Source organism: Monodon monoceros, unplaced genomic scaffold, assembly GCF_005190385.1.
Source record: "Monodon monoceros isolate NGI ecotype Baffin Bay Population unplaced genomic scaffold, NGI_Narwhal_1 Super_Scaffold_2, whole genome shotgun sequence".
In the NCBI taxonomy this organism is placed as follows: Eukaryota; Metazoa; Chordata; class Mammalia; order Artiodactyla; family Monodontidae; genus Monodon; species Monodon monoceros.
The window spans coordinates 75,698,516-75,723,564 of record NW_021703776.1 but is presented as its reverse complement, the minus strand read 5'-3'; the positions used below and the strand labels follow the sequence as shown (position 1 = coordinate 75,723,564).

General features: G+C 37.6%; 1 protein-coding gene across 1 annotated transcript in view; it reads right to left on the bottom strand.

Moving 5' to 3' along the window:
- The window catches only part of KCND2 (potassium voltage-gated channel subfamily D member 2), a 465,433-nt gene that overhangs the window by 4,677 nt on the left and 435,707 nt on the right, over nt 1-25,049 (bottom strand). The window contains exons 3-5 of the mRNA XM_029233755.1: nt 9,921-10,083; nt 3,989-4,084; nt 2,813-2,905 (exon numbers count right to left, since the gene is read on the bottom strand). Of these exons, the coding sequence (XP_029089588.1) occupies nt 2,813-2,905; nt 3,989-4,084; nt 9,921-10,083 (352 nt within the window). The remainder of the gene's footprint in view (nt 1-2,812; nt 2,906-3,988; nt 4,085-9,920; nt 10,084-25,049) is intronic.

Here is a 25,049-nt window from a genome sequence, read left to right as displayed (position 1 = left end):
TTTTACCTCTGAAAAAAAGATTTGAATAGTTTTCTTTTTAGAAATGAAATATGCCCACGTACATTTACACTATCTTATGGGTAAAAAAATATCATTTTCATGATAATTAGAATCTCAAAGCTTCTTGTTGGCTTTTGTGTGAAAATAATATCTCTCTAGTTAGACCCTGAGATTGATATACACAGACTGATTCAGTATCCGTTTATAGACTAACTTTACCTTGAAATATCATTTATTAAGTTAAATATAAAATCTGGAAGTTATCAACTAAATATTAGAAACCCTCAAAAATGAATATAGATAATACCCGTGGGGAATGTGTAAATTCACATGTACTTTATTTTTAAACAAATTGACAGACTGAAGTTATGAGAAAGAGACTATTTTAATAGAATGTTCCAAGTTAGATTGTCTGTTATATATTAGCAAATATTTTCACATGGGATTGAAAATATTTTTTAATTAGAAAATGAGATAACTAAGACAATTCCCATTCCTTTAGATGCTCCTCTAAAATTCCCAGTATATAGAAAAATATGACTTATTAAGTAAGTAAAATAAGACTTATTCAATAAGTAAAATAAATTTATCAGAATGCATCACTTTATATTTGACCCAGAAGGGGTTAGCACTGAACTTTTGAGGTCTCCATTCTTATCTTTGTGATACATCACTGGCTGGACCCATGATCTCTGTCTATGTTCCTCTAACCCAGAAGCCAACAGTGATGGACATCATCTCACATACCACACCTTAGTGAAACACAGTGTAAAACCTGCTTTTAAAATATTTAATAAAAATTGCTTCCTAAATTGCCTATGCCATACTTTTACCTCAGAAACATAAGGGAAAACATTTTTGGTCTGAACTACTAAGAATATCTTCAATTACTATTTTTTTTCTTTGTGTGGGTGGGAATAGTCTTATAATAGAAGGCTTTGTCCATGCCAAATTTCACTTAATCATCTCTCATCCTAAAATATTAGTAAAACAACTGAAGGAATTTACTGGCTAATAGGAAAAATATTGTTTTAGTTACTCATTTTGCCATTTATTTGCTGAGATAAGCATTTTTTTTTTGAGATAATCATTTTGAAGTAAATGAAATTTAACATTCTGTTTAGAGTCCAGAGGATAATATGATCAGCTGAGACAGAATTTCATGTTAAATGTTAAATTTTATAGAAAAAAATACAGCTCACAAAGGAGTCACAATCTGTTTTCTTCTATTACAATGCACATTTCACATATATAATACAAGTCATAAGGCATGACATTCTAATTTATCTCATCAGTGATTGAAAGGGAAGAAGTCATTCTGTGGCTGGTTAACGTATATTTTTGTAGGTAGCTCAATTTAAACTAAATTAATTAGTATTGAATAATTTTTGATTAAAAAAGCCCTAAAAGGTAAAATAGTCAAAAAATGGAAACAGAAAGAAAAAGACAGGGATACATACATTTGATTATTGTTATCATTTAACTTTCAAAGAGTTATCCTAATAAAGTATAGATCTTTATTTAAGATACTAATATAATCTGTTCAAAGCCCTCAAATAATTTTCCATTTATTACGAGATAAAGATTAAAATTCTTTACGTGCCTCCAAAACACAAGGTTATCTGGCCACTGCCTTCCTCTCCTCCTCTACTTGTGCCATGGTACCCTCTTTCCTCTGACCACCCTCAAGTTCTTTTACTTCCTCTTAGGCCAAGTTCCAGTCTTCCTCAGGTGCTTACATCAACTTTTAGCCCCTTCATTTCTTTGCCTAACTAACTCATAATAGTCCTGTGGTTCTTAACTCAAGTTCCACCAGGAAGCTTTGCCTGATCTGGTACCCTCTGGCTCCACCCTCTTTGCCCTCAGTCCACTGGGGCCCCATTTTTGCTTCCCCTGCTAGTTGTCCTTCTCCAGTAACATCCATGTTTTGTCCCAAACCTGCAGGCTCAAGGGGGGGGCAGAGGCCATACCTGACTTCACGGTGTATCTTGGGTCTGGCTCACTGTCTGGCACATAATAGGCAAGTAATACATGTTGGTTGAAAGACTATATAAGTATATGAATAAGTGGATGGACAGTATGTCAGAATTGAGAATACAAATATGTGTCTCTGGTGAGTGAACAAGCAGACTTGATTCAAATACGGTGAAAGTTTTATTCTGCTCTGCGGTCACAGACTGTGATCCCTTTTGACAAGCTAGCTAGAAAACAGATGCCTTTGTTAAAGAGGCGGTCCAACTGGGAGCTTACAAGTGGAGAAATGCAGACTGAATCCTCAGCCCCAAGGGGTATGCCAGTAATTAAATGCGTCATTTTCTTATGAGAACAGATAGTTTTTATTATCAATCTCTGTTTATTATACCTGTGAATGAAAGAAATGCTTATATTCAGTTATTCTCTATTTTGTTATTGCTATTGCTAGTCCCTTTATCCAGATGTCAGGAACACTTAAACTTCATTATTTTTATTTCTGTTTAATCAGCATTTTAAGAATCAGGAGAAGATATTCTATAGGACTTGCAGTCAGCTATTGGAAGACAGCTTTCCATCTGCATTAAACTGATATTTTAGCCTAGGGTTAAGATTACCACTAAGGATAAAAACATTTTAATAAGTCTCTAAAATACTTTCTAAGTTGAAATGTCACTACAGTCTTTCAAAGTAATTTCAATTACTGTGGATTTTTTTGGTTTTCAGTATATTTTGCAGTAATGCAGATGGTGAAATTGTGCTTGGATGCATTAAATATTCACAAAAACCAATGGGACTACTGTCTGAGTTGCAGGGGCAGCCAGTCCTGCCTTTTCCTTACCGTGGTTTTTTCCAGGCAGTGAAGCAGGTGGTGGTGCTGGGTTTCAAAGCTGGAGCCGGATTTGCTAACAAAGGCTTGCTCATCCTCAGAGGACTGTTAACAGGGAGAAGACAGAAGGGTTTTCTATTTTATTTGCAAACAATGAGAACCTCAGCCACATATTTCCACAGAGAGATCTGGCCTATTTCCTGAGATTAAATGGCAGCATTTAAAAAATTTTTTTAACTAAAATGGATCAAATGTAGAGTTGCTTTTGAGTTTGATAATCAGCATTTACGTTTTCATCAAATTAGCGGTCTGGCCTTTTAGACTTGCCTCCATGAGTTGAAACTTTAATTTTCTTTTACTCATTCATCTCCCAGCTACCTTTGAAAGCCTGGGATAATAATATTTAATCTAGTACTTAGATAATCCTGAAACCACCTTCATGCTTACGTACACAAAAGCTATTACGTAAGTAAAGATGACTGGAATCCTAAAAATTAAAAGAGAGTTTTGAGGTAAAAGTAAAGTTTCTTAAATTATATTTCATACCATGTGAACTTTATAACACAGAATGGTGTTCCCTCTTCAGTAAGAAGTAAAACAAGACAGATGTCAACTCTCCCGCCGCCGCATCGCCACTCAAATGAACTTTAAGGAGTGTACATAATTTTGAAATTTAAAAAAAAAACAACCTAGGTATTTGAGTCGTTGAGAATTTTTGACTTTTCCCAAGTTTCTGTGAGATAGTGCAGAAATATTGCCCAACCATGAATGGGAATCATGATTCACTGGCAATATTTCGTAGCCCAGCTTCTAGCCTCCAGCCAGTAAGGTCCAGGGCGACAGGCATGGAATTGGCTATTTATCCAAGGAGTCCTGGTTTGTTTTTGTGCAAATATGGTATTATAAACCATAATCTGTATACTAAACATACACAGTCATTGTATTCCGCCTGGGATGCCATTGTTAGAAAACAATTTTCGTGGATAGTTCTAGTAAAGACACATTTCTTTCCTCTTAAAAAAAAAAGAGAAAAGATGGTACAGGGTGAGGTTATTAAAAGATGACACCTTTGTTGTTTCATAGCCATTTTCGCAACTACCCACAATAAAATTATATGGTTAAGTAGAACTAAATCAATATTGCACCAATAATTTGAACATTAAAGGAAACGAAATGCTTGACTTGTACCTGCAGTTGGTTACTGAGTAAGCCATTCCGTTTGCTCTGCATGTAAGCGTTTGCACTTCCGCTTTTAGCTGCCCGGATCCTGGCCAGTCTGGCTTTCTGTAAGAGAAGAAGCAGCAATGTCCTATTAAGATCTATGACTGGATTTCTTAAAACACTGAGTGCATTCTTATATAATCCTACTGTCGGCACACATATTTTTAAAAGCATGCCAGCTTCTCACATGTAACTACTGAATAGTAAACTTTCACCATTGAAGTGCTCTATTTTAGTTAATGTTTATCAGTGAGATTGATGAACTACTTTGGAGTTGGGTTATACGTTTAAGAATTGTAATTAAGTCTTTACAGTAAGATCACGTTATTTCAGTGTTGTTTCTGTCAATTGTATCAAGAGAAAAATAGCAGCACGGCTTATATTTTCACTTATCCCAATCTGAGTAACTTAATGAAATGAAGACCCAGCAAACCAACAGCCAACTTCTTTTCATTTAAACTAATGTTCTTTTAAATTTAGTAACTAAGTTCCAGGAACCTACTGCCTTTCTTTTTTTTCTTTCCTCCTCTCTTCCCTACCCCTCCCCTCCCCTCTCTATTTCTTACCTGCCTCCCTCCCGCTCTCCTTCCTTCCTTCCTCTCTCCCTTCCTTCAGTCCTTCCTTTAAAGAAAACTATTCAGTTGTATCTGCATCCTCAAATATCAAATTCTGTTTTTGCAATTCTTTTGTTAAATTGGCCAGTGTAGACGCTGTACAACATGGGCTCTCTAAAAAAAAAAAAAAATTTACCACTACCCTAAATTTATCCACTTTGCCTACTGGTTGGACTTCTGATATTCTGTTCTACTTTAAAACTGCTGTTGTATATCTGCCCCAGACTGTCATGGTATGAGTCTGGTTTTCATTTCCTGGGAAGCACTATTTTGGTGACCATTCTGTTCGTGTGACACATATAACGAGTGTACGTAAGGAAGAAACTGGAGTGGCTTGGGTAAGAACTTACTTGTAATGACTCTGTCTTTTCCCTTTCTAAACAACCCTGAGGAAGACTATCTCAGTCTCTAGCCCTGAAATCCTCTTTTTAATAAAACAATTTTAATTATCTAGATTTTTTAAATGGAGAATGAATATATACATATGACAAAAATTTTGAGACTACAATAGTACATGAAAAACAAGTAAGTCTCTCTGGACTTACCTACTCCTGTTCTTCAGAGTCAACCACTGGCAATATTTCTAGAGAATCTTACCAGAAATATTCTAGACATAAAAAAGCAAATATATATTCCTATGTATATACGCATACATTTTTACTCGGGAGAATATGCTGCACACTCTTCCGGACTCAGCTGTTTTCATTTAGTGCAACTGGGACTCCTCCCGTATCTACATAAAGCCACCTCATTTATTTACGGTTGTGTAATATGCCACTGTAGGAATGAGAAGCATCATTTAGCTAGCAGGCCAACCACAATTAATTTTTAAGGCATTTTTTGCTACTACAAGAAATGTTGCCTGCTTGGAACATCATGATGAGCCGATCTGCAAGACGAATTTCTAGAAGCAGCATTATTCCTGGATCAAAGGGTGTGTGTGTTTGTTTTGTTTGATAGGTTTTACCAAACTTCCCTCCACAGTTGTACCAAGATGCCCTTTTACCCACACCCACAGCATTTGACAGTAGCACCGAGATGTTGGAAGCTCTCAGAATAGCATTAAGATATCATCTGGCTTCAACCCCATCCCTTCTCTCTTCCTCTGTGAATTTCTTCTTCGTGTGTGCTGATTCCAGGTTAAAATAAAACTGTACATAGATCATATTTATAAGTGATGGGAAAAATAGACAAATTTCACTCTTGGTTGGCACGGTAGTGTTTAGATGACTCAAAATACTGAGACAGTACTAGAGAATGAAGTTGGAAGGTAGAAAATGCTTAACTTCAAGCTGTATGGTGCAGCCAGGATTTCAGAACAGACTCAATAAAACAACGGGAAGTGACAAGCACATTTGGAAATGACTTAGAATTGACGTAATAATTCAGAAATAAGTAATATAAATTTGGTTTCCAGAAAGGGGTATTGTTGAAACTTCAGTCCTAAAGTCTCACTGGGCTCCTGGAACATTCAATGTTCCAGCAAATATATATTTGCCTTTTTTGGTTCCCTTCCTCCCTCAACCTTCCCCTCCTCTTTCTTTCTTTTTTTTTTTGCAACCACTGCATGTAATTATATTGCCTATATCATAGTTACTAGTCTCACCTATGTCATTCTCCAAGCATTTAGCCTCAGTATTAGGAAATATTACTTTCTTTGATAAATGAAACATGTACATTACCCAAAAATACTGTCCAACAAAGGAAAATGACATATTTTCCATAATGGAAAACCTACATATTATGGCAACAACTACCACAGAAGTAGTTCTAAGTTTAGGGAAAAAGAAACAGTTGTTTTAGAGACAGAATAGCTATTTAGCTAAGTCATGTACTGTGTTAGAAAAAGAACCTCCCATCTCAGTTTCATTCACGACTTTTCTTTCATTTTACTACAGTACTATATGACTTAATTGGTTTACTTGGTCTTGTGGCACACCATGCCAAATGTCTGCTGAATGCTGGCCTTCAACCAGAATACCAGAAATAGTAGATTAAAAAATGGAAATAAGTATAAGGCACTAAAATGCGAGACATGGTAATGCTCTCAAGATATATTAAGCTTTGGCTAAGAAGATAATGCTCATAAAAAGATAAAAGTCAAAATAAAGTCAAACAGAATTGCCAAATAGAGAATAGAGATAGCAAGTGACGTAAGATTTGGGAGGAAGAGAGAAATGCCTATGAGTTGGTCTGTCAAGGGGAAATTACATTGAGGATGCAGGACTTGGGACATAAGATCCAGAAATTTGAAGAGAGTAAGAAAAGAGACCAAATGTCTCCATATTCTGCCATTATATTCTGGGGTGTGTGTGTGTGTGTGTGTGTGTGTGTGTGTGTGTGTGTGTGTGTGCATGTGTAGAAGAGGATTTTTCTTCAGATACTGAACACTTGCTATTTTAATTGAAAAGAGCAAATGCAGATATGCAAGACTGTCTTATTTTAATTGTGTATAAGGTTTTGCTTGAGCTTGGTGCTGTCAATGGGACTAAACATAAACAATTCTGGTCTAAAAAAGCATTTTGTAATATTTATTATTCAGCTTGACTGACACTTTTACTGAATGGACATCTTGCTTGACTGAATTAGCTGGTTATTTTTGCATAACTCTGATATTTGTCAAATCACCCAGTTCCAGATAAATCGAAACTCTCTTAGCCTAACGAATGTTTATTGTTTTTTAAAAAATTTCTTGGGAAGGAAAATAGAAAATATCCCTTGGTAAGTAACTTATTTATTTCCATATCCACCTTTCTTTCTTAGATGACTATGTTCAGTTTTTGGTCACAGACTATTTACTGGACATATCACATTAGGTTATTATATTTGACTTTCTATATACTAGTAGTCACAATATTAAAATTCATTGCATTATGGCAGAAACTTAGAGTACAGGAGATACTTTAAAGATAAAAAATTCATAAATCATGCTTTTCAATTTAGTGTACTTTAAAATATCATATTTATTTATTTTTACATTCTAAATTTAGATAAAAAAGCTTCTAAAACATTCTAAGATTTTCTATATTGATTTGCTTGTTTCAGATGACAAAATTTAAAAAAAGAACAGATATTTTGAAGACTGGTTTATTTGAAAATCAGATTTGTACTTCAAACAGTTTTCATGCAGGTAGCTCTTTTTTGTTTTGGCATTGAGAAAATGAATGATAGGTGGCTATATTAAAGAAGTTGTTTCTAGACTGGAGATGGATGAATGCTGGAGAGCTATGCTTTTTGTAGGATTTCTGTTATTTTTAAACGATGCACTTGTGTGTACCCAGTAGAGAGACTGTAGTGTGTGGGCAGAGCCACAGCTGTGGTACATGACAAGCCCTGATGGAGGCCAACTGTGGCCAAAATTCCTCCATCTCTGCTTGTGAAAGTGTGCCCTGCCTGAGACTACAACTGCCCAGAGGGTGCCTTGTTTATTGGATTATCAGTTTTATTTATTACTATTCTCTGTAATAATTAGTTAAAGGCTTGATACTTGTCCAAAAATGGGGGAATTCCATAAAGCAAGAAACTACAAGGCTAAAAGAGTGATTCTTTGCTAAAGGAAGCAGACCTCTGACAATGGATGTCAACAAATTCTCTGGACAACATGCTGTGTGACCACGTTGATTAACCTGAACTTCCCAAAGAGTTACTTTACGAGGTTTTATATATTATACCGTATGAAGTATAAAGTATACTTTTTGCTTTACTAAAGAGATCAACATTGTTCGAAAACATGTTTAAAATCCTGTTCTAGAACTACCTACAAAGCCAGTTATGAACTGCACCAAAATCTCTCATGATATTTTAGAGTTATAGCCAATACTGTACATCCACGTTAGTCATGGTTATGAATGCTTTTTTTGATATTAAAAAAATAAATCTATTCTTAAAGGACATGATACAGTATCCACGAAGAATCCTGGAAATCTAGCACCATAGCCTTAAGGAAACTGTAAAAGAGATTTCCATAATTATTTTTAAGTAACAAGGGCCCTGACTCTCAAGGTGATTATTTTGACAAAGAATGGGGAGGGGAAGTGTGCTAACATTTAGTCAGTTTTTCTTTTTTTTAACATCTTTATTGGAGTATAATTGCTTTACAGTGGTGTGTTAGCTTCTGCTGTATAACAAAGTGAATCAGCTATACATGTACATATATCCCCATATCCCCTCCCTCTTGTAGTCAGTTTTTCTGAGAGGCATCTATCTTAGTGTTCAAGTGTATGAACCTGGAAGCCAGATCCCTTGGACTGAGTGAGAGTTCTCCAATTTTTTAGGTATGCAACCTTAGAATTTCTCAAATCCTGGGTAGTTTAGAATTCTCATCTACGAAATAGGAATAATAATGGTAACTAACTTCTAGACTTGTTGAGAAGACTATATAAATTATTTTTTAAAAAAAACATCAAACCAATACCTGGCACATAGGAAGCCACCAGTAAATGTTAAATCTTGTTAACACTATGACATGCTTATATACATTTATATACATTTACATATAATCTTAATCTTATTGTGATGTAGGTATTGTTTCCCTGCTTTCACAAAGGAGTATGCAACCTGTTTACTCTGAGATCAGTTCATTGATGTGAAGTTCAGAGAAACAGTAAACTGCTGGGCCAAAAATAAAACTCAGCTACTAATGATCAAATTTCTCCTACTTCCTGTGTCAACTATGTTGGATATCCGAGACCTATTTCGGTGCCCTTTAATAGCCCCTGTCTACTGGAAGCGGCTTGATCCCTGATGGACAGAGACTAGATGAATCAGATCAAGAAATCTGATTCTCATAAAATTTGCCAAGAATCTACCTTTGGTTTTACTACTATCATTAGCGCTGTTCACCAAATATTTCTTTCCTTTTGTCTCTGGTTGCACAGGAGGATTGTCTTTCCCTGCCTGTTTTGAAGTTACACACGGCTATGTGACTTACTTTGCTTAAGGCAGTAGAGATGGAAGTGATTTGGCCCACTTCCAGGAGGAGGTTTTAGGAGTCAGTGTGTGATTCATCATGTCCTTTCACACCCTGCCGGAATGATTGCAGATGCACACTGTCAAGATGGAGTTTCTATCACCAGACCAATCTGTAGCATGATGAAGAAATACTCCTTGTTGCTTTAAGCCACTAAGATATTAAGGTTCTTTCTTACTATAGTATAATTTAGCTTGTGCTGACTGATGCAACTATCGACCGAATCCAGAACACTGAATAGCCAGTAGGGGATTTTAAAGCTTACTATACAAAATGCGAGACACTAAATCGTGGTTGCACAGAACTGAATACACACCTTTTGTGCTCTCCGTTTGTCTGCTCGTTGATTTTGGTGGTAGATTCGACTGAAGTTGGATACAATCACTGGGACAGGCAGAGCAATGACCAAGACCCCGCTCAGCGAACAGATGGATCCGAAAATCTTCCCTGCTATGGTTTTTGGTACCATGTCACCATACCTTGGGTTAGAGAAAAAAATATATTAAGTCATAGAAAGTTATTTCTATCTGCTACAAATAGTTTTCAGCTTTAACTCAAATGATTTTTTGGACCAATGTATCTCTACTTCATGGCTAAAATATACATGGCTTAAGACTTCAATAAACTAGACATTATGAATAGCTGAGTATAAAAATTACCTTTCAACTTTGCAGAAATTGACTCTAACACTTACAAATTGCTTTGATTGGAAAATATTTTAAGCCAGATGATGTAATGAGAACTGTTTAATTTGTCCTTTATATCACATGGCACTTTTCTTTACATTTACTTATAGTCAACATTTCCATGCTGAATGTTATAGTCTAGATAACACTCTTTTCCACTTAATTTTTTTCAACATTGGACTGATTATGAAATTTAAATAGAAAAAGTGGTACATCACATTCCTGTCATCAGATATAATATCTTAAAAAAGTGAACTTTCCAAGGTCCCATTAACCTTCACTTGTGAAATCCAATGGCCATTTCGCCATGATGATCTTACTCAATCTCTTATTTGTATTTGATTTGTTTTCTCTCTCCTTAAAATACTTTCTGTTGGCTTCAACGTTAGCAAATTTCCTTAGTGGCCTTCTACCTCATTGGTTGCTTCTTCTCCATCTTCTTTTCTGGCTCCTTTCCCTTATCTGATTTCTAAATTTTGGAGTAATTTAGGTCTCAGCCTCTTATCTTCTCCGTATAAACCCTCTTCCTATGTGATTTTATCCAGTCCCATAGCTTAGAACTATCTACATGCTGCCGATACACTAATTTACATCGACACCCTGATGTCTATCTTGAAAATCAGACAGTGGGTTCTGCTCTGATTATTCCTACCGCTAGATGTTTAGGAACCAATTAAGACTTAAATTAGCCAAAAAGGAACTCTTATTTCCCTAGCTTCCTCCAGCCCCCTCAAATCTGTTCCTCTCATCGTCTACCACCTCTAATTAAACGGAACCACAAACCACCCAGTTGCTCATATATCAACACAGAAAGAGCCACCCATCTTTCGTCCCTGCATCTCATTTCTCAGCTAGTCTTGCTGCCTCTGACCAAACCAAACTATATTCCATCCGGGTTTCTTTCCTCAACCTCCGTTTTACAATAATCTAAGCCATCATCATCGCTTCCCAGAGCCATGGATATTGCTTCTTACTTGAACTTTCATTTCTACATTTACCTCGTTAGAATTCATACCAATATAACAGCCAGAGTTATAGCTTTTAACATGGAGATTGGGCTCTTGCTACTTTGCTTAAACTTTCTAATAAACCTGAAACTAAAATAAATCCAAACTCCTCACTCTTGTCTCCACCGGCTTACATCCTTTAGTCTCTGGCTATATTTCACGCCATCTTCCACCAGGCTCCCCATCCTCTGGCCACACTGGCCATCTGGATTTCTATCACATGTGCAGCCCCTAGATCATCATTATTCAGGATGAAACTTCATTGTCTCCATTCCAGAAGGTATTTTCTGGCCATCTTCCCCTTAGTGGTATTCTTTTCCCCCAGTCTTTCTCTATAACACCTTCCCATTTGACTATCTTCACGGTACTTATTAACACATGAAACTTCCTAATTTGTTCACGTGTTTATTCTTTAGCTCCCCACATGCCCTGCTGACATGAGAATATAACCTTGATAAAGCTGGAGCTGTTCTATTTTGTATCTCACTAGCACAAAGCAAGTTCTTAATAAATATTAGTTAAATGAATATATTTTCTCTACCTTATTGATATAGAGTTCTTCTAAGAGTTCATTCCTGGAGAGGGGGTCAAGGAGGAGGTCTTTTTTTATTGAAATATAAGTGACATATAACATTATATTAGTTTCAGGTGGACAACATATCGATTTGATATATGCATTTTTAATTGAGATATAAGTGACATATAACATCCTATTAGTTTCAAGAAGATCTTCTGATCATAGTATTGCAGAAGTTGCCCAGCTGCACCTCTGGAGCTCCAGCTACTCCCTGCTTGCTTCAGGGCTCCAGGGTGCTCAGCGCACTGAGAGTTTAGTCCTTAGAAACAGGGCACAGATATTGGAATCCAGACTTAGGGAGTTTGACAGTACCTGGGGATATACTGTATCTTGAAGGGTGATCTAGGAAACGATCATTCTCATTAACATTGTTTTCTGCGGGAACACATTTATATGTCAATATGGAGATGGAAGGTGCAGAAGAACTGGCCCAGGGAAGGCTGCTGAGAGCGGCAGCAGGTTGTACTGACTAGCACTTCACTGTGACCCCGTTCCAGGCTCTAGTCCTCTGCTTTGAAGGCTCAGTGACTCATTCTTGTCAGTGTTTGATCAGCAGTTGAGCTAATTCACTGTAGCTAAAATTCCCACACGGTTCTGGCATCAGAACGACAGTATTAATTTACAGTAAAAGAAAAAAAAACAACCCAAGAACTGGAATGCTGCATCCATATGAAACAGGGTCTCTTTCCATAGTCCATCGGGGAAGCTAAATCATAATCTGAAGATTATGTTAGTGAGGAAACAGTCAAAACCAAAGGAAATTACAAGGTGAGCGTAAAAGGCTTGAGGTCCTTCTTACCATAAGGATAGGCCAGTGGAAGATCAACTTTTTATACAACGCTGCGCACATGAGCCAATTACCATGTTCACCACAGTTCATGAGTGCCCGGCGATAATTTATAAATATCTTCTTTCCTTTTGCACTGACTATGCATGAGCTCTGAAGAAATCTATAACACACATACTCCCCATATGTACATGCATACTTAAAAACAGCTTTTCAAAAAGGAGATTTGATTTTAATGTTTAACAGTTAGGATCTAGAAAGTGTCTCTCAAAAAGGAAAGTAAATAAAACTCAACTATTTGTTATAGCCAGAGAAGATAAGCATGAAGTCCATGTATCGATAATTAAAGTAAACCTTTTAAAATAAATTAAAATAGCTAAATGAATCCATCATATAGTTTTTCCTGCCTCTTTCTAAGAGATTTTTTTAAATTACTATTTATTAACTACTTTTTGTATTTTAGGCTCACTATGTCATCCAGTGGGCAAGGTCAGCATACTTGTGATTATTAGAAAAAATTAAGGGCTAAACCGAACCCAAAGTTCAGTAAGACTTTAAGAAGAGAGATTGGTAAACTCAGATGGCAGGTGATGGTGGTGATAGGGAGGGGGGTAATCATGCCCTTAGAAAGGCCACGCCTAAAAGAAGAAGGGAGAAAACAGATTCTGAGGGATTCAGTCAAAGGGATTCTGGGCCAACTGATAAAGCAAGTTTCCCTGAGAAAGCAATTTTTGATGAGGTGCCTGGAATTCAACTAGCAAAATAATCACTGTAAATCCTTTTTGAATATAAACAGAGATTATAATTTGAATAAAGCAGAAACTGAACTCATTACTCAGAGGGGGGGAAAATGGGTAAAATGAAATATCTCGTTCGTGTTGTAACAAAAGGGGAGAAAGTAAGGATATAAACCAGCTTGCTGAAAGGCAGCAAATTCCCATCTAGAAGGATCCATAAGGGGAAAGAGATAACAGATACAAAAGGGGTGGTTTAATGTCATATAGCCATGCTGATCTGCATCAAATACAGTTATATCTGTTATTCACCTTTGTCATGTTTGTTTTGTAATCCAAATTTCCTTCACAATCTAGAAAGTGAACACTTGAGATGACTGACCAGTACCGCAATGGTTACGGTGGGAAGAGGCAGTCAGAGCACAGTGCTCATTGGTGGGAATATCTCTCATCTTTCTACTCTTGGGTGGAAAGACAGATCTTTCACACATTACAGGAAATTAGGATGGTAGCCAAAGCTGAGGGAGATGGTGAAAGTACAAGGGAGCGGAACCAGCAGGATATTAAGGTAGTCCAGGCTGCCCTGTGATTACTCATGCAAGGACAGCCCAAGGCTTGGCTGATTGCAAAGGAGCACCTGCTGCCCCCTTCCATACACCCCTTGGTACTGAATCTACTACCCTCTCTGCTCTTCTCCTTGGCCCCCTGTCCTTATTAAGATTAAACTGCTGTTGATATTTGTAATAGTTGAAGCACATTTCATTCATTTGACTCTGTTGGAGAATCATGGAAAATGCACAGTGTGATTTGTATCTGTTCTTACATTGTCCGTTTGGTCTCTCTCTTCTCACTTGGGAATGACCTTGAGAATCGAAATGGGTAATTTTTACCTGCAAACTTGTAACTGAGCACAGAATCTGCTAGGGATGGGAAATAGCTCTCTGGCAAACCAGGAGCTTTCCTTCGTTCAACAAAGGATCTTTTAACTAGTATTCAAACTCCAACTCGTAGTAAGAAGCAAAATAGCCTTACAGACCTCAGGAATCATATCTCTGAAATTCAGTGGAGGAAAGGCGTAGCATAGAAAACTTCATAATGCGAAGTGACACTTATCGTGGCCAAATGATCATTTTAAAGTTTACGTATTGCCTACAGTACTGCCATCTTTTAATGATTATTCTTATCCTTGGCAACTCGTTTGCCGGTTGGTATTTTATTTTTTATTTATCATATAAAAACACACCTCACTTTTCCCAACTCCTTATTCTTAAATTTATGCTAAGCCCAGCAGTATTATATATTCTATTCTTGTTTTCTTCAGAATTTAATATTATGCCTCAAGTCTTCAAAAATCCATTTTCCAAAAAGAGTTACACTAGAAAATTACGCACATGTGGTTTTGTTTCCACAGAGACATCTTTTTCTATATTTAAATGAAATTGATTCAAAGGGTATGAGGGGCCTCTAAAGTCAAATAAGATAAATCTTGAATTCTTAAAATTTAGAAGAAAACAGTAGAGAGGATAGCATGATATAAAAGAAAAACTACCAATTAGTTTTACGTAATGAAAAATGAGTAGACTTGGAGCTTTGTTAATCGAAGGGAAGCTTTCCCCATACTTCTACTTTCCTCTGCTTCTTCTAACTTTTCCTTCTTTCTCCCACATCCACCATATAGAGTCACTCTTTCTGCTCCTTTTTCACCCTGAACATCTGCCAAACTTTATGTTTATTGCTCCCTTTCCTCCTTACATCAGTTAAAAGGTACAATATGGAGGTGTCATTCACATAAAAATGTTAATTCTAAATGTGTACTTACTGCCCCAAAATACTTGGTTAAAATTACATATTTTGCCATGTGTTAAAGATCATATTGAGTGGAGGACCAATTTCTCAAGAAGAGTTTCAATTGTTGATTCTAGAAGATTTTAATCTCTAATATTATCCAAAAGTTTCATGCTAAGTACTTGAATTCTGGTATGCATTCAATGCCCAAAAGTGGTAAATCTGGTTATTTCAGACAATCAGATAGAATGAATATATCATCTATCTATCAATCTATCTATCTTCCCAATTTATCAAGTAATACTGAAATAGGATAGAAAGTCTAAATAATTTTTAAGCATAATACGGTGTAAACCAAATTTTACTAATATCTACTCAAATTTTCCATTTTTGGCATGTCTCCAGAAATCATATGGCTAAAAACATTTAGATCTCCAATGGAGAACAATTCCCTTGACTGCTTTAACACAGTGTGAACACAATACTTCTAGCTTCTTAGTCCTATTCATACAGTTCTATTTTTTCTTCTCTTTTTATTTGAAGAGTATAAACGTAGGCTCATTGGATAAAGGAGAAATGTTATATAAGGCAAACCTCCCCAGCTAAGGCATGACTTTCCATCTGTGAAACTATTTCCCATGGATACCAAGAAAGAAAACAAAACCCAGGAATTTTATGAATAATTATAAAGGTAGAAAAGATCTTCGTATAACAGGAAGGAAATGCTGATTTGAAAATAAACCTTGATGCTTACTGTAATTCAATCTCTTGCTCTCCCTTTTTCTTTTTTACAATGAAAAAGTCTTAAATTGCTAGGTATAAGGGACAGAGTGAATGGATTCTGTGCAGTTGCACTGAAGTCCAGGACATCCTGTACGTTGTATCCAGCAGGTGCTAGTTCAATAAATACTATATTTCGGCTACTACATTAGTATTAAAAAAAACCCAACAACTTTGTATGGAACATAAATCAGGATTTGGGGGTAGAAGTATTTGAAAACTAGGTATCTGCTATGATTATGATATGTTTACATGCTCCCTCAACCCCATACACAATTCATAAGTTGAAATCCTGATGCCCCCTGTGATGATGTTAGGAGGCGGTGGGGTCCGGGGGGTGGCCTTTGGGAGATGATTAGGTCATGAGGGTGGAGCGCTCGTGAATGGGCTTCATGCTTTTGTAAAAAGAGACCCAACAAAGCTCCCTAGCCTCTTCTGGCACGTGAAGGCACACGGAGAAGTGCCGTCTGTGAACCAGGAAATGGGCCTCACCTGCCACCACATAGCATCTGCTGGCGCCATAACCTTGGACTTCTCGGCCTCCAGGACTCTGAGAAATACATTTTTGTTGCTTATAAACTACCTAATCTGTGAAATTTTGTTATAACAGTCCAAATGGACTAAGACATCTAATTAAATAATTAGATAAAAGTAAGTGATATGTATAATAACATCCTGGTAAAAGCAATTAGCTGATTGTGTGTTTGTGTGTGTGTGTGTGTGTGTGTGTGTGTATTTTAATTACTGATTTTGCGTTTGAATATTTCTCCTAGACCTGACTGCCAGTCAGAGAAGTCTGAGAAATAATTTCTTCTGACGTGGAAGCTGGATCACTTCTCAACTAATAATTCTACCCCTTAGGGTCTCAGTAGCTATGTTATTCATGAATTTTTCTGCCATCAACTTAGTATTCTAGAAGGATCACAGTTTGATGGATAATTTTTATAGTAGCTGCAATGTGTGCAAATAGCAAACAGCTTTTTTAAAAGTGTTGCTATATGACACCTGCTTATGGTACAGAACTTGTTTGCTAGAGGGGCCTTGGTATTACTTTGACACGGTAAAATCAATGTTTGCCTAAAAAGCTGCCTTGAGTTTGTTTCCACCTCTTTTCCTGCAGGATCAGTCACTATACTATCCTAGCTGTGTGGAAAATTTGACCATTGTTTTTGATTATCTAACATATATAGTTATTTAGAGTATTCTCTGTCTTCTCCTGTTTCTTTAAATCTAAACCAAATTTTGAGCTAATTTTTTTTTTTTTTGTGGTACGCGGGCCTCTCACTGTTGTGGCCTCTCCCGTTGCGGAGCACAGGCTCTGGACGCGCAGGCTCAGCGGCCATGGCTCACGGGCCCAGCCGCTCTGCGGCACGTGGGATCCTCCCGGACGGGGGCACGAACCCGTGTCCCCTGCATCGGCAGGCAGACTCTCAACCACTGCGCCACCAGGGAAAGGCCCTTGAACTAATTTTTTTAAGTGTATTTTTTGGTTTTACTTTTTCCACTGTTCACAACATTAATAATCTTAGCATCTACTAAATGAAAGGGGCAGCTAGAGTAAGCCCTTATTCCCATAATTAGAGGTTCCTAGCCAGGAGTCCATGGATTCTTAAGGAATTCATGAGTAAAATTCAGGTGGGTCAGGGAACTCTATGATAGTTTGTCTTCACAGGTATTTTCCTGAAGGTTGTCAGACCTTTTATAAAATTATTGAAAGCGTAATAGTCAAAATAATGTTTAAAATGTATAGTTTGAATATTTAAGGACATATCACTTCGTCAGTATAAACAGTTTGAACACACTGCACAAAGGAAATGCTGTGAAAATCCCAGCATTATTTTACAACTGCAGAAATACCAAATGCCCACTAGGGGGCATAAAAACCTAAATGAAAGTTTGGAAATCAGCATCTCTTGGTTTTCACAAGCTGAGGGAGAGAGAGAGAGAACTATTTCCAGTAAATTGCCTGTACGGATCCCTTATCTTTGCCTACACACATTCAATATTTAGGCTATATTTTGGGCATCTTATTCCTCTGGAAAGCTGAACAGGACAAAACCTCACCAATGTCATACATTATCTATGTTTAGGGTGTTTCCAAAAAGAGGGAACAGAATTCTGACAGCATTGTCTACTTCTTGTAGAAAGATACGTACATTTCTGTAATGTGAAATATCACTGAAGCATTATTTTCAGTAAGGAGCCCTTTAACCAAGGCTTTTAGTGTCAAAAATTAGGGGGAATTAAAGGACTGGGTTTGTGTATAGAAAAGGGGAAAACTGAGGAAAGGACAGATTCTTTTGGCACATTTACTCCCATTTGTACACTAAACTCTCAAAACAAGATTTCAGGCGCTCACTAACTGTTCCTCCAGCTTGTGCCCTTTTCAAACACAAATTCTTTTCTGTCTTCTATTTTTTCTCTTGATTTTAGCCTATTAAATGATCGAATGAGACTTTAAAGGCTGCAAATAAACCATACGACCCTGACCCAATACCCTAATAAAAACTTTTTACCCAAATAAATATCATCAGTAAAAACCTTTATAGTCTTCTTTAAAGAATGCGTTATTTTCAAAGTATTCTTGTCAGAGCCCCCATTCTCACATTTACTTTATTCTTCGTTTTTAAAAAAGTTATGAAAATATATGTACAATTGATTATTGTGAGGCATGCATATTAAAAACAAAACAACCCTGGAGCTGGCTTTCCCAGCTGTGGGACCACCGGAAATACTTTCCCTTGCTCTTGGATCCTAGTCTTTGTTGCCTGAAGCTATCCTTTCACCCTCACATATCTTAGAGTCTGATCATGTCATTCTCTTGCATGAAAGCCTTCTTTGTCTCTCCATCACCTGCAGGAAAAAGCTCCAGCTTCTTAGCATGATTCACACAGCTCTTCATGACTTGGCCCCCAGCTTCCACTGCTCACCCCCATACCCCTCATGCTCTAACTGGAGCAAAAAACTTTCTATTACTGAAATGTACTACATCCCTCCATTCCTCTATGTCTTTGTATACACTTTTGTTCTAGAATACTCTCGTCTGCATAAATCGTTTGGGTGAACTAATTTACTGTGACAAAGATCAGGCATCAGTTCTTTATTTATTTATTTTTTAAAGGCATTGGTTCTTATTTGAAGAACCTCTTGACAATTTTCTCTCTGTCCAGTAAGAGTAAAGCCTCCTTCTTCAATGCCTCCCATGCTGCTTGCAACTAACAGCACAATTAATTTTCTTACAGGTCTTTTTTTTTTTTTGAGGTACGCGGGCCTCTCACTGTTGTGGCCTCTCCGGTTGCGGAGCACAGGCTCCGGACGCGCAGGCTCAGCGGCCATGACTCACGGGCCCAGCCGCTCCGTGGCATGTGGGATCTTCCCGGACCGGGGCACGAACCCGTGTCCCCTGCATCGGCAGGCGGACTCTCAACCACTGCGCCACCAGGGAAGCCCTTACAGGTCTTTTTTCTCCGACTAAACTAGGAGGTCCAGGAGGTCAAGGATCACGTCACCATTATAAACCCAAGTCTAGCACACACCTTGTCCAAGTGCTGAGCAAATAGTTGAAACTCAATAAATGTTTACTGCTTAAATAAATCCTGCAGGGAGAGGTTTGATGGTAAACAATAAATATGGGAGGGAGTGAAGGAGAGTACACATCTCCTGCTCTTTTTCTCTTGATCAGATTTCCTTTTCTTCTCCATGCCCAGCACCATCTCATCTCCTCAATTTGTCTAAATTCCTCTTCGGATACTTAGATGATATGCCCAGAATAACCCAGTTCTACACTGTCAATTAACCTTACTTTTTATACCCAGAGAAATTATTTTTAACCTACATGATTTAAAATGAACAGAGAAGCCAAGAGACCTGACACTTTTCAGTTCTAACCGCCTTTCCATTGTCACATGCTTAACCAACATGTATCCGGCCGGAATTTCAAAATACAAATCCCTTCAAATTTGACAGGTTTCTCAATCCTCAAGTGCCCAACAATTTGAACACATATGACTCATGTTTCTCTGAATCTCACATATCATCCTGGGAAATGGCTAAGTCCTTCCACATCTCTCTAGTCTTCTCGAGGATGCTGCTAATATTAGATAGTGAGCATCAGCAATTCTCTGAAAATGTCATTGTTTGGTACCCATTTTTCTTAACAAGGTCCTTTCTGGTTATGCCCTGGGAGTATATTGGAGGAGATATGCTTATCTTCCACCAGAAGAAAGTTAATCCATCTAGCAAGTCAAGGTCCCTGCAAATACCTGGTCATCTTGGCTCTGGGCTGATGGCACCAATTTCCATATTTTGGTGTGTTCAGGTTTTGCATCCCAAGGGGTTTCATCTTCAACGGTCAGAGCTGCTCTCACACTGGGAACTTTCTTCAGTTACCTGCTGCAGCTGTCCTTTGAAAGGTAACTCTGTGCGAGGAAGCTCCCCACTGTTCCTGGTTCTAAGTCACTGCTGCTGCACTGCGGGCTGTCACCCAGGGAGCCAAATCCCAGTGCCATTTTGACAGTTCTGCTCGTAAGTCTGTTTTCTTATAACCAGCCACTGATCTCCTCTGCTAACACCACCAAAATTATTCATTGTTTACAATGCATTCAGATCCTGAAGTGCCTTTACCACTGGAAGAAGGAGGAGTTGGTGCCCAGGATCTTGCCTGCAGCACCAGTCTTACAGGAGAATTCAGTTGGGCTAAATAAAAGCATGAAGTGGAGATGTTTATCATGAAAGTTTTAATTTTTTTTTCCACCTGAGTTTACACAGTCTAAAAACCTGTTAGCTGTTATAGGCCTCATGAGACCTTTAAGATGTCTTCAAGTATTTACCTATTTTATTTTGAACTGTACTTTAAAAATTACTTACGGATTATCCAGTAATGACCTAACACATCTCGTTTCTAATTCCACCCAGGAAGGCTTGATAATTTTGTCTCCTATTACCTACTCTTCAAATTTTACAAAAAGGAACGCACGCAATTCTAATTGTACTGGAGATAAGACTTGCTTGTCTTGCAGGCAATTAGGTTCTGATTTAGCAGCAGCAGTGTCTGAGGGAGAAGGTGGTGCAGCAAACACAAGTTGTGTCATTTCTGTAGATCTAGAGGCTGTGAAGTCCAAGGTCAAGATGCTGACACATTTAGTGTCTGGTGAGAACCCACCTCCTAGTTCACTGATGGCTGTCCTTTTGCATGTCCTCACATGGCAGCAGGAGGGAGGGAGCTATTTGGGGACACTAATCCTACACATGAGGGCTCCACCCTCATGACCTAATCACCTCCCAAAGGCCCCACCTCCAAATACCACCACAGTGAGTGTTAGGATTTAACATATGAATTTGGGGGGGCACATTCTGTCTATAGCATGATCTAGTGGCAGTTCCATGAATGGCCTGGCACCCCTCACTCAGTTGACCATCCTGGGCAGGTGCTGGGCTCCTCCTGTCTTGTAGTGAAGGTGAGAATCCAGTTTGGAGCTCACTAGCACCGAACAGTTTCTCATGAGGCATACAGCCAGGTCAGATGTCTGCCTTGTAACCTCCCTATCTATGCATCATTCTGCCCAGTCACTGACCAGGAAAGTCACTTCTTTCCCGTTAAAAATTCCAAAATTCTTTAAGCAAAAATAATTTAATATGATTATGCCTCATGCAAATAGTCACAGCTGTTTAAATATAATAGGAAGTGAGACTGGAGAAGCTGTGATTTAACCTCCCAAAGACAGCCAGGCATTTCCACTAAAATTCTGGTCTTCAATTTAACCTAGAAAGTTTCTATATCCTTAAACAAACTTTGTTTTTGATGAGAATCCAAGGGTCTATATTTACATTAAAGATGCTTTTGGAGGACAATTCTATTCTGTTCAGTGTGAGACAAAGTTATTTTCTAAAATTGAATGAAGATACTATATTCATTTTGTGTTTAGATTCTTTCACCTCTTCTTAGGAGATTAAAGCATTGATTGAATGATCATTTTTTCTATTACCTATGTAAGTTAAGGCATATCCTGAAAAAACATAAATGAAGAGGGTCTTAAATAAATACATGTCTCTACCTCTATAGTCCTAACTGGTCAGATTCCTATATGAAAATTCTCCTGTGATAGGATCTAGCTTCAAAAATTTACAATGAAACAAAAAGGTGCACCTGTTAAAACATAAACCAACTAAAAAGAAACTTCTATAAAACATTATTTTCCTGAAGTTTTATTTTAAGGAAAAAGAGGAAACAAATTATGTAAAAATAAGTTGAAACTAGAAATTAAAATTAAAAAAAATTCCAGAATATATCTCACATTCCAAGCACACTAATACTTTCTTACATCTTTTTGTATGTTCCTATGTACTTAATTTTTCTGGAAATGAGGTTAGATTATAGGCACAATACCTTACTTTTAAAATAGTATTGTTTGTATTCAAGGTCTAAGCAGGAAAACAGAAAGGACCTCAAGTATTTACAACAGAATGGACTTAATGAAGGGAATTCTTTTTGGGGGTGGGGGGGCGGGGCGGAGGTGGATTTGCTGAGACAGGAGTGGAGTCTAACCCAGGGGGTCACAGCAGCTGGAAGGCATTCCACCATGAGGTTGCAGGGGCAAAGGAGGAGGAAGCTTGCTGAGCTCAAGGGCAGAGACCCTGATGGAAGTTGGGTCCTTACCAGGCCTTGGAGAAGGAAGAAGAGCCACTGAAAAGGGTTAACTGCTGCCTTAGAAGATGCAGAGAGGGAAACCTGGTTCCTCCTCCATCCCCTTCCAATCTCCCTTTGGCCTGCCTGGCAAAAAGTCAGATCACAAGCCAGCCTGGGAAATGCAGACCACTAGGGTGTAGCTAGTAAAAGGCATGATCCAACTGGAACCCAGGGCTTTTTCCCCCCAAAGCAGGTCTCTGCCCACTTCACCACAGCTCACTGCTAAGGTCCGTTCTGATTCCAAGATGTTATGACCCAGACGCAGAGCTGTTATTTGGTTGATTGACTCCAGAGCTCCCCTAAAAAGCAGCAAATTACATTTTACCAGAATTAGAATCCTGGTAGTGAGACTGATAGGAACTCTCTGGGTAGCAGTGCCATGTGTCATGCCATCTTATTTTTGGAAACATCACAAGCACATCAGGCTTCCTACCCTAAGGACTAAGGGACAGTTGGACCTTCTTCTAGGGCAGGCTTGAGGTATTTCAGTTTCTATCAAATATGTGTGTTTCAATCCATCGTAAATTGAGAATAAGCTGAAGAACCAAAATATCTGTTTTGACAGAGTGAGAAAAAAAATGCCAAACATAAAGCAATCTTATAAAGATGTCCAATTAGATCAGATGATTGGAAAATGTTCTACTTGTATGAAATTGGGCACAATGTGTAATAAAAGCTGGTCCCTTGTGGCTTCCAAGGCTTGTGGTAAGTGCTGACAAGAGGCTCTTAATTAGAATAAATAATTTCAGAGTTGTATCCTTCAACAGATCATTGAGAATGCCATTAGTAATAAATTAAAGCATATTTGAAGGGCAGGTGAATAGATGTGAAACCAAATTACTTTCCAAAATGAACAGAGTTCCACAATTAGTTTAGTTGCTTGTCAGCCTGTTTGTTGCAGAAGTATCTGCTTTGGTTGTTGTCATTTTTGTTGTTGTTTTTTATTCTAGTAATGAAAGTCTATAGCTAAACATGTCAGAGCCTAGCTGTTAGTTATAAATTTAAGTACAGAAAATATATTCTTATGTTTAAAGGAAAATATAAGATTGTGGATGAGGGTTTTGGCAATAAAATAATAAACGATGTCTGCTTTAAATTAAAAAGTACATAGTGGTCCCCTTATAGATGTTAATAACATGGAAAGCTGGAATACTCTTAAAATTTGACAACTTGATGTTTCTACCACTAATGAGAGTTTATAATAACCGTTTATTTACGGCTGTAGAGTAAAGCCTTTACAACACAGGACCTTAACCTCTAAAAGCAGTCACTATGTGATCAATGGTGCTTGATTTTTCACTATGAGAAAATGAGGCTGAAACCTGAAACGGCAGAAGTAACATTTCTTGAAATATTCCTTGAAACATTTGCTTGTGGTTTTATACATACAAATAAAATTGTCTGCTTGGATAAAAGCACTTGAAGTGCTTTTTACTTAAAGTAGTGAACTTCCACATATAAAAAAGAAAAAATAAGTTAAAGTAAATGAAAAAAGCTAAAAGCAAATATTCCTCTTAAATACATTTTCTTCCTTTCTTTTCTCTCTCCCTTTCTTACTCAAAAATTTATCTAGTTCCTATAGTGAGTGAGGTACTTCGATACGGATAATAAATTCAACACTTGGTTTTTTTTTCTTCCCCAAAGATCTCACAGTTAAGGAAGGAAGTTAGAGCAATAAACAAATAATTGAGCTCTCATTATCTCAGGTTTCTAAATACTTATGTATATTTTCTCTTACCTTCAAGATGCCTAAGGTTATTGTTTGCATTGAGCTCTATCTGATCTAACTTCTGCTGGAAACATGTTAATTATCTTGTTTAGACCTCTACTATTAACACTAAGGAGGAATGCCCCAATGGTTTACCCTCTTCAACCCTAAGTGAATCTCCTTTCCTCATTCTCAATTGTTTCTGAACTATTTTTAAATGAGAGGTAAATAATGTCATTAGGTTGCCTATGTTGTTCCTAACATGCTCATTCAGAGCACTCTTTCTGTAAAGGGCAAGATGGTGATATTTTAGGCTTTGCAGGACATATGGCTTCTGTCACAACTACTCAACTTTGTTGTTGTAGTGCAAAAACAGGCCTAGATAATCCGTAAATGAATGAGGGTAACTATAATCCAATAAAAATTTGTGCCCATAAATAAATAAAAACTTTATTTATGGGCCCTGCAATTTGAATTTCATATAATTCTATGTGTCAAGAGATATTCTTCTTCTTTTGATTTTCTTCCCCTAACCATTTAAATATGTAAATGCTCTCCTAAAGTCCCAAGTGGTACAAAAACAGGAGATGGGTTGTACTGGACGTGTGGGTCGTATTTTATCAACCTCTGACTTAGAGGGGCCATTCTTTGTGTAATCAACTCACTGCGGAAAGGTTAAGTGTTGTTTTCCTGTAG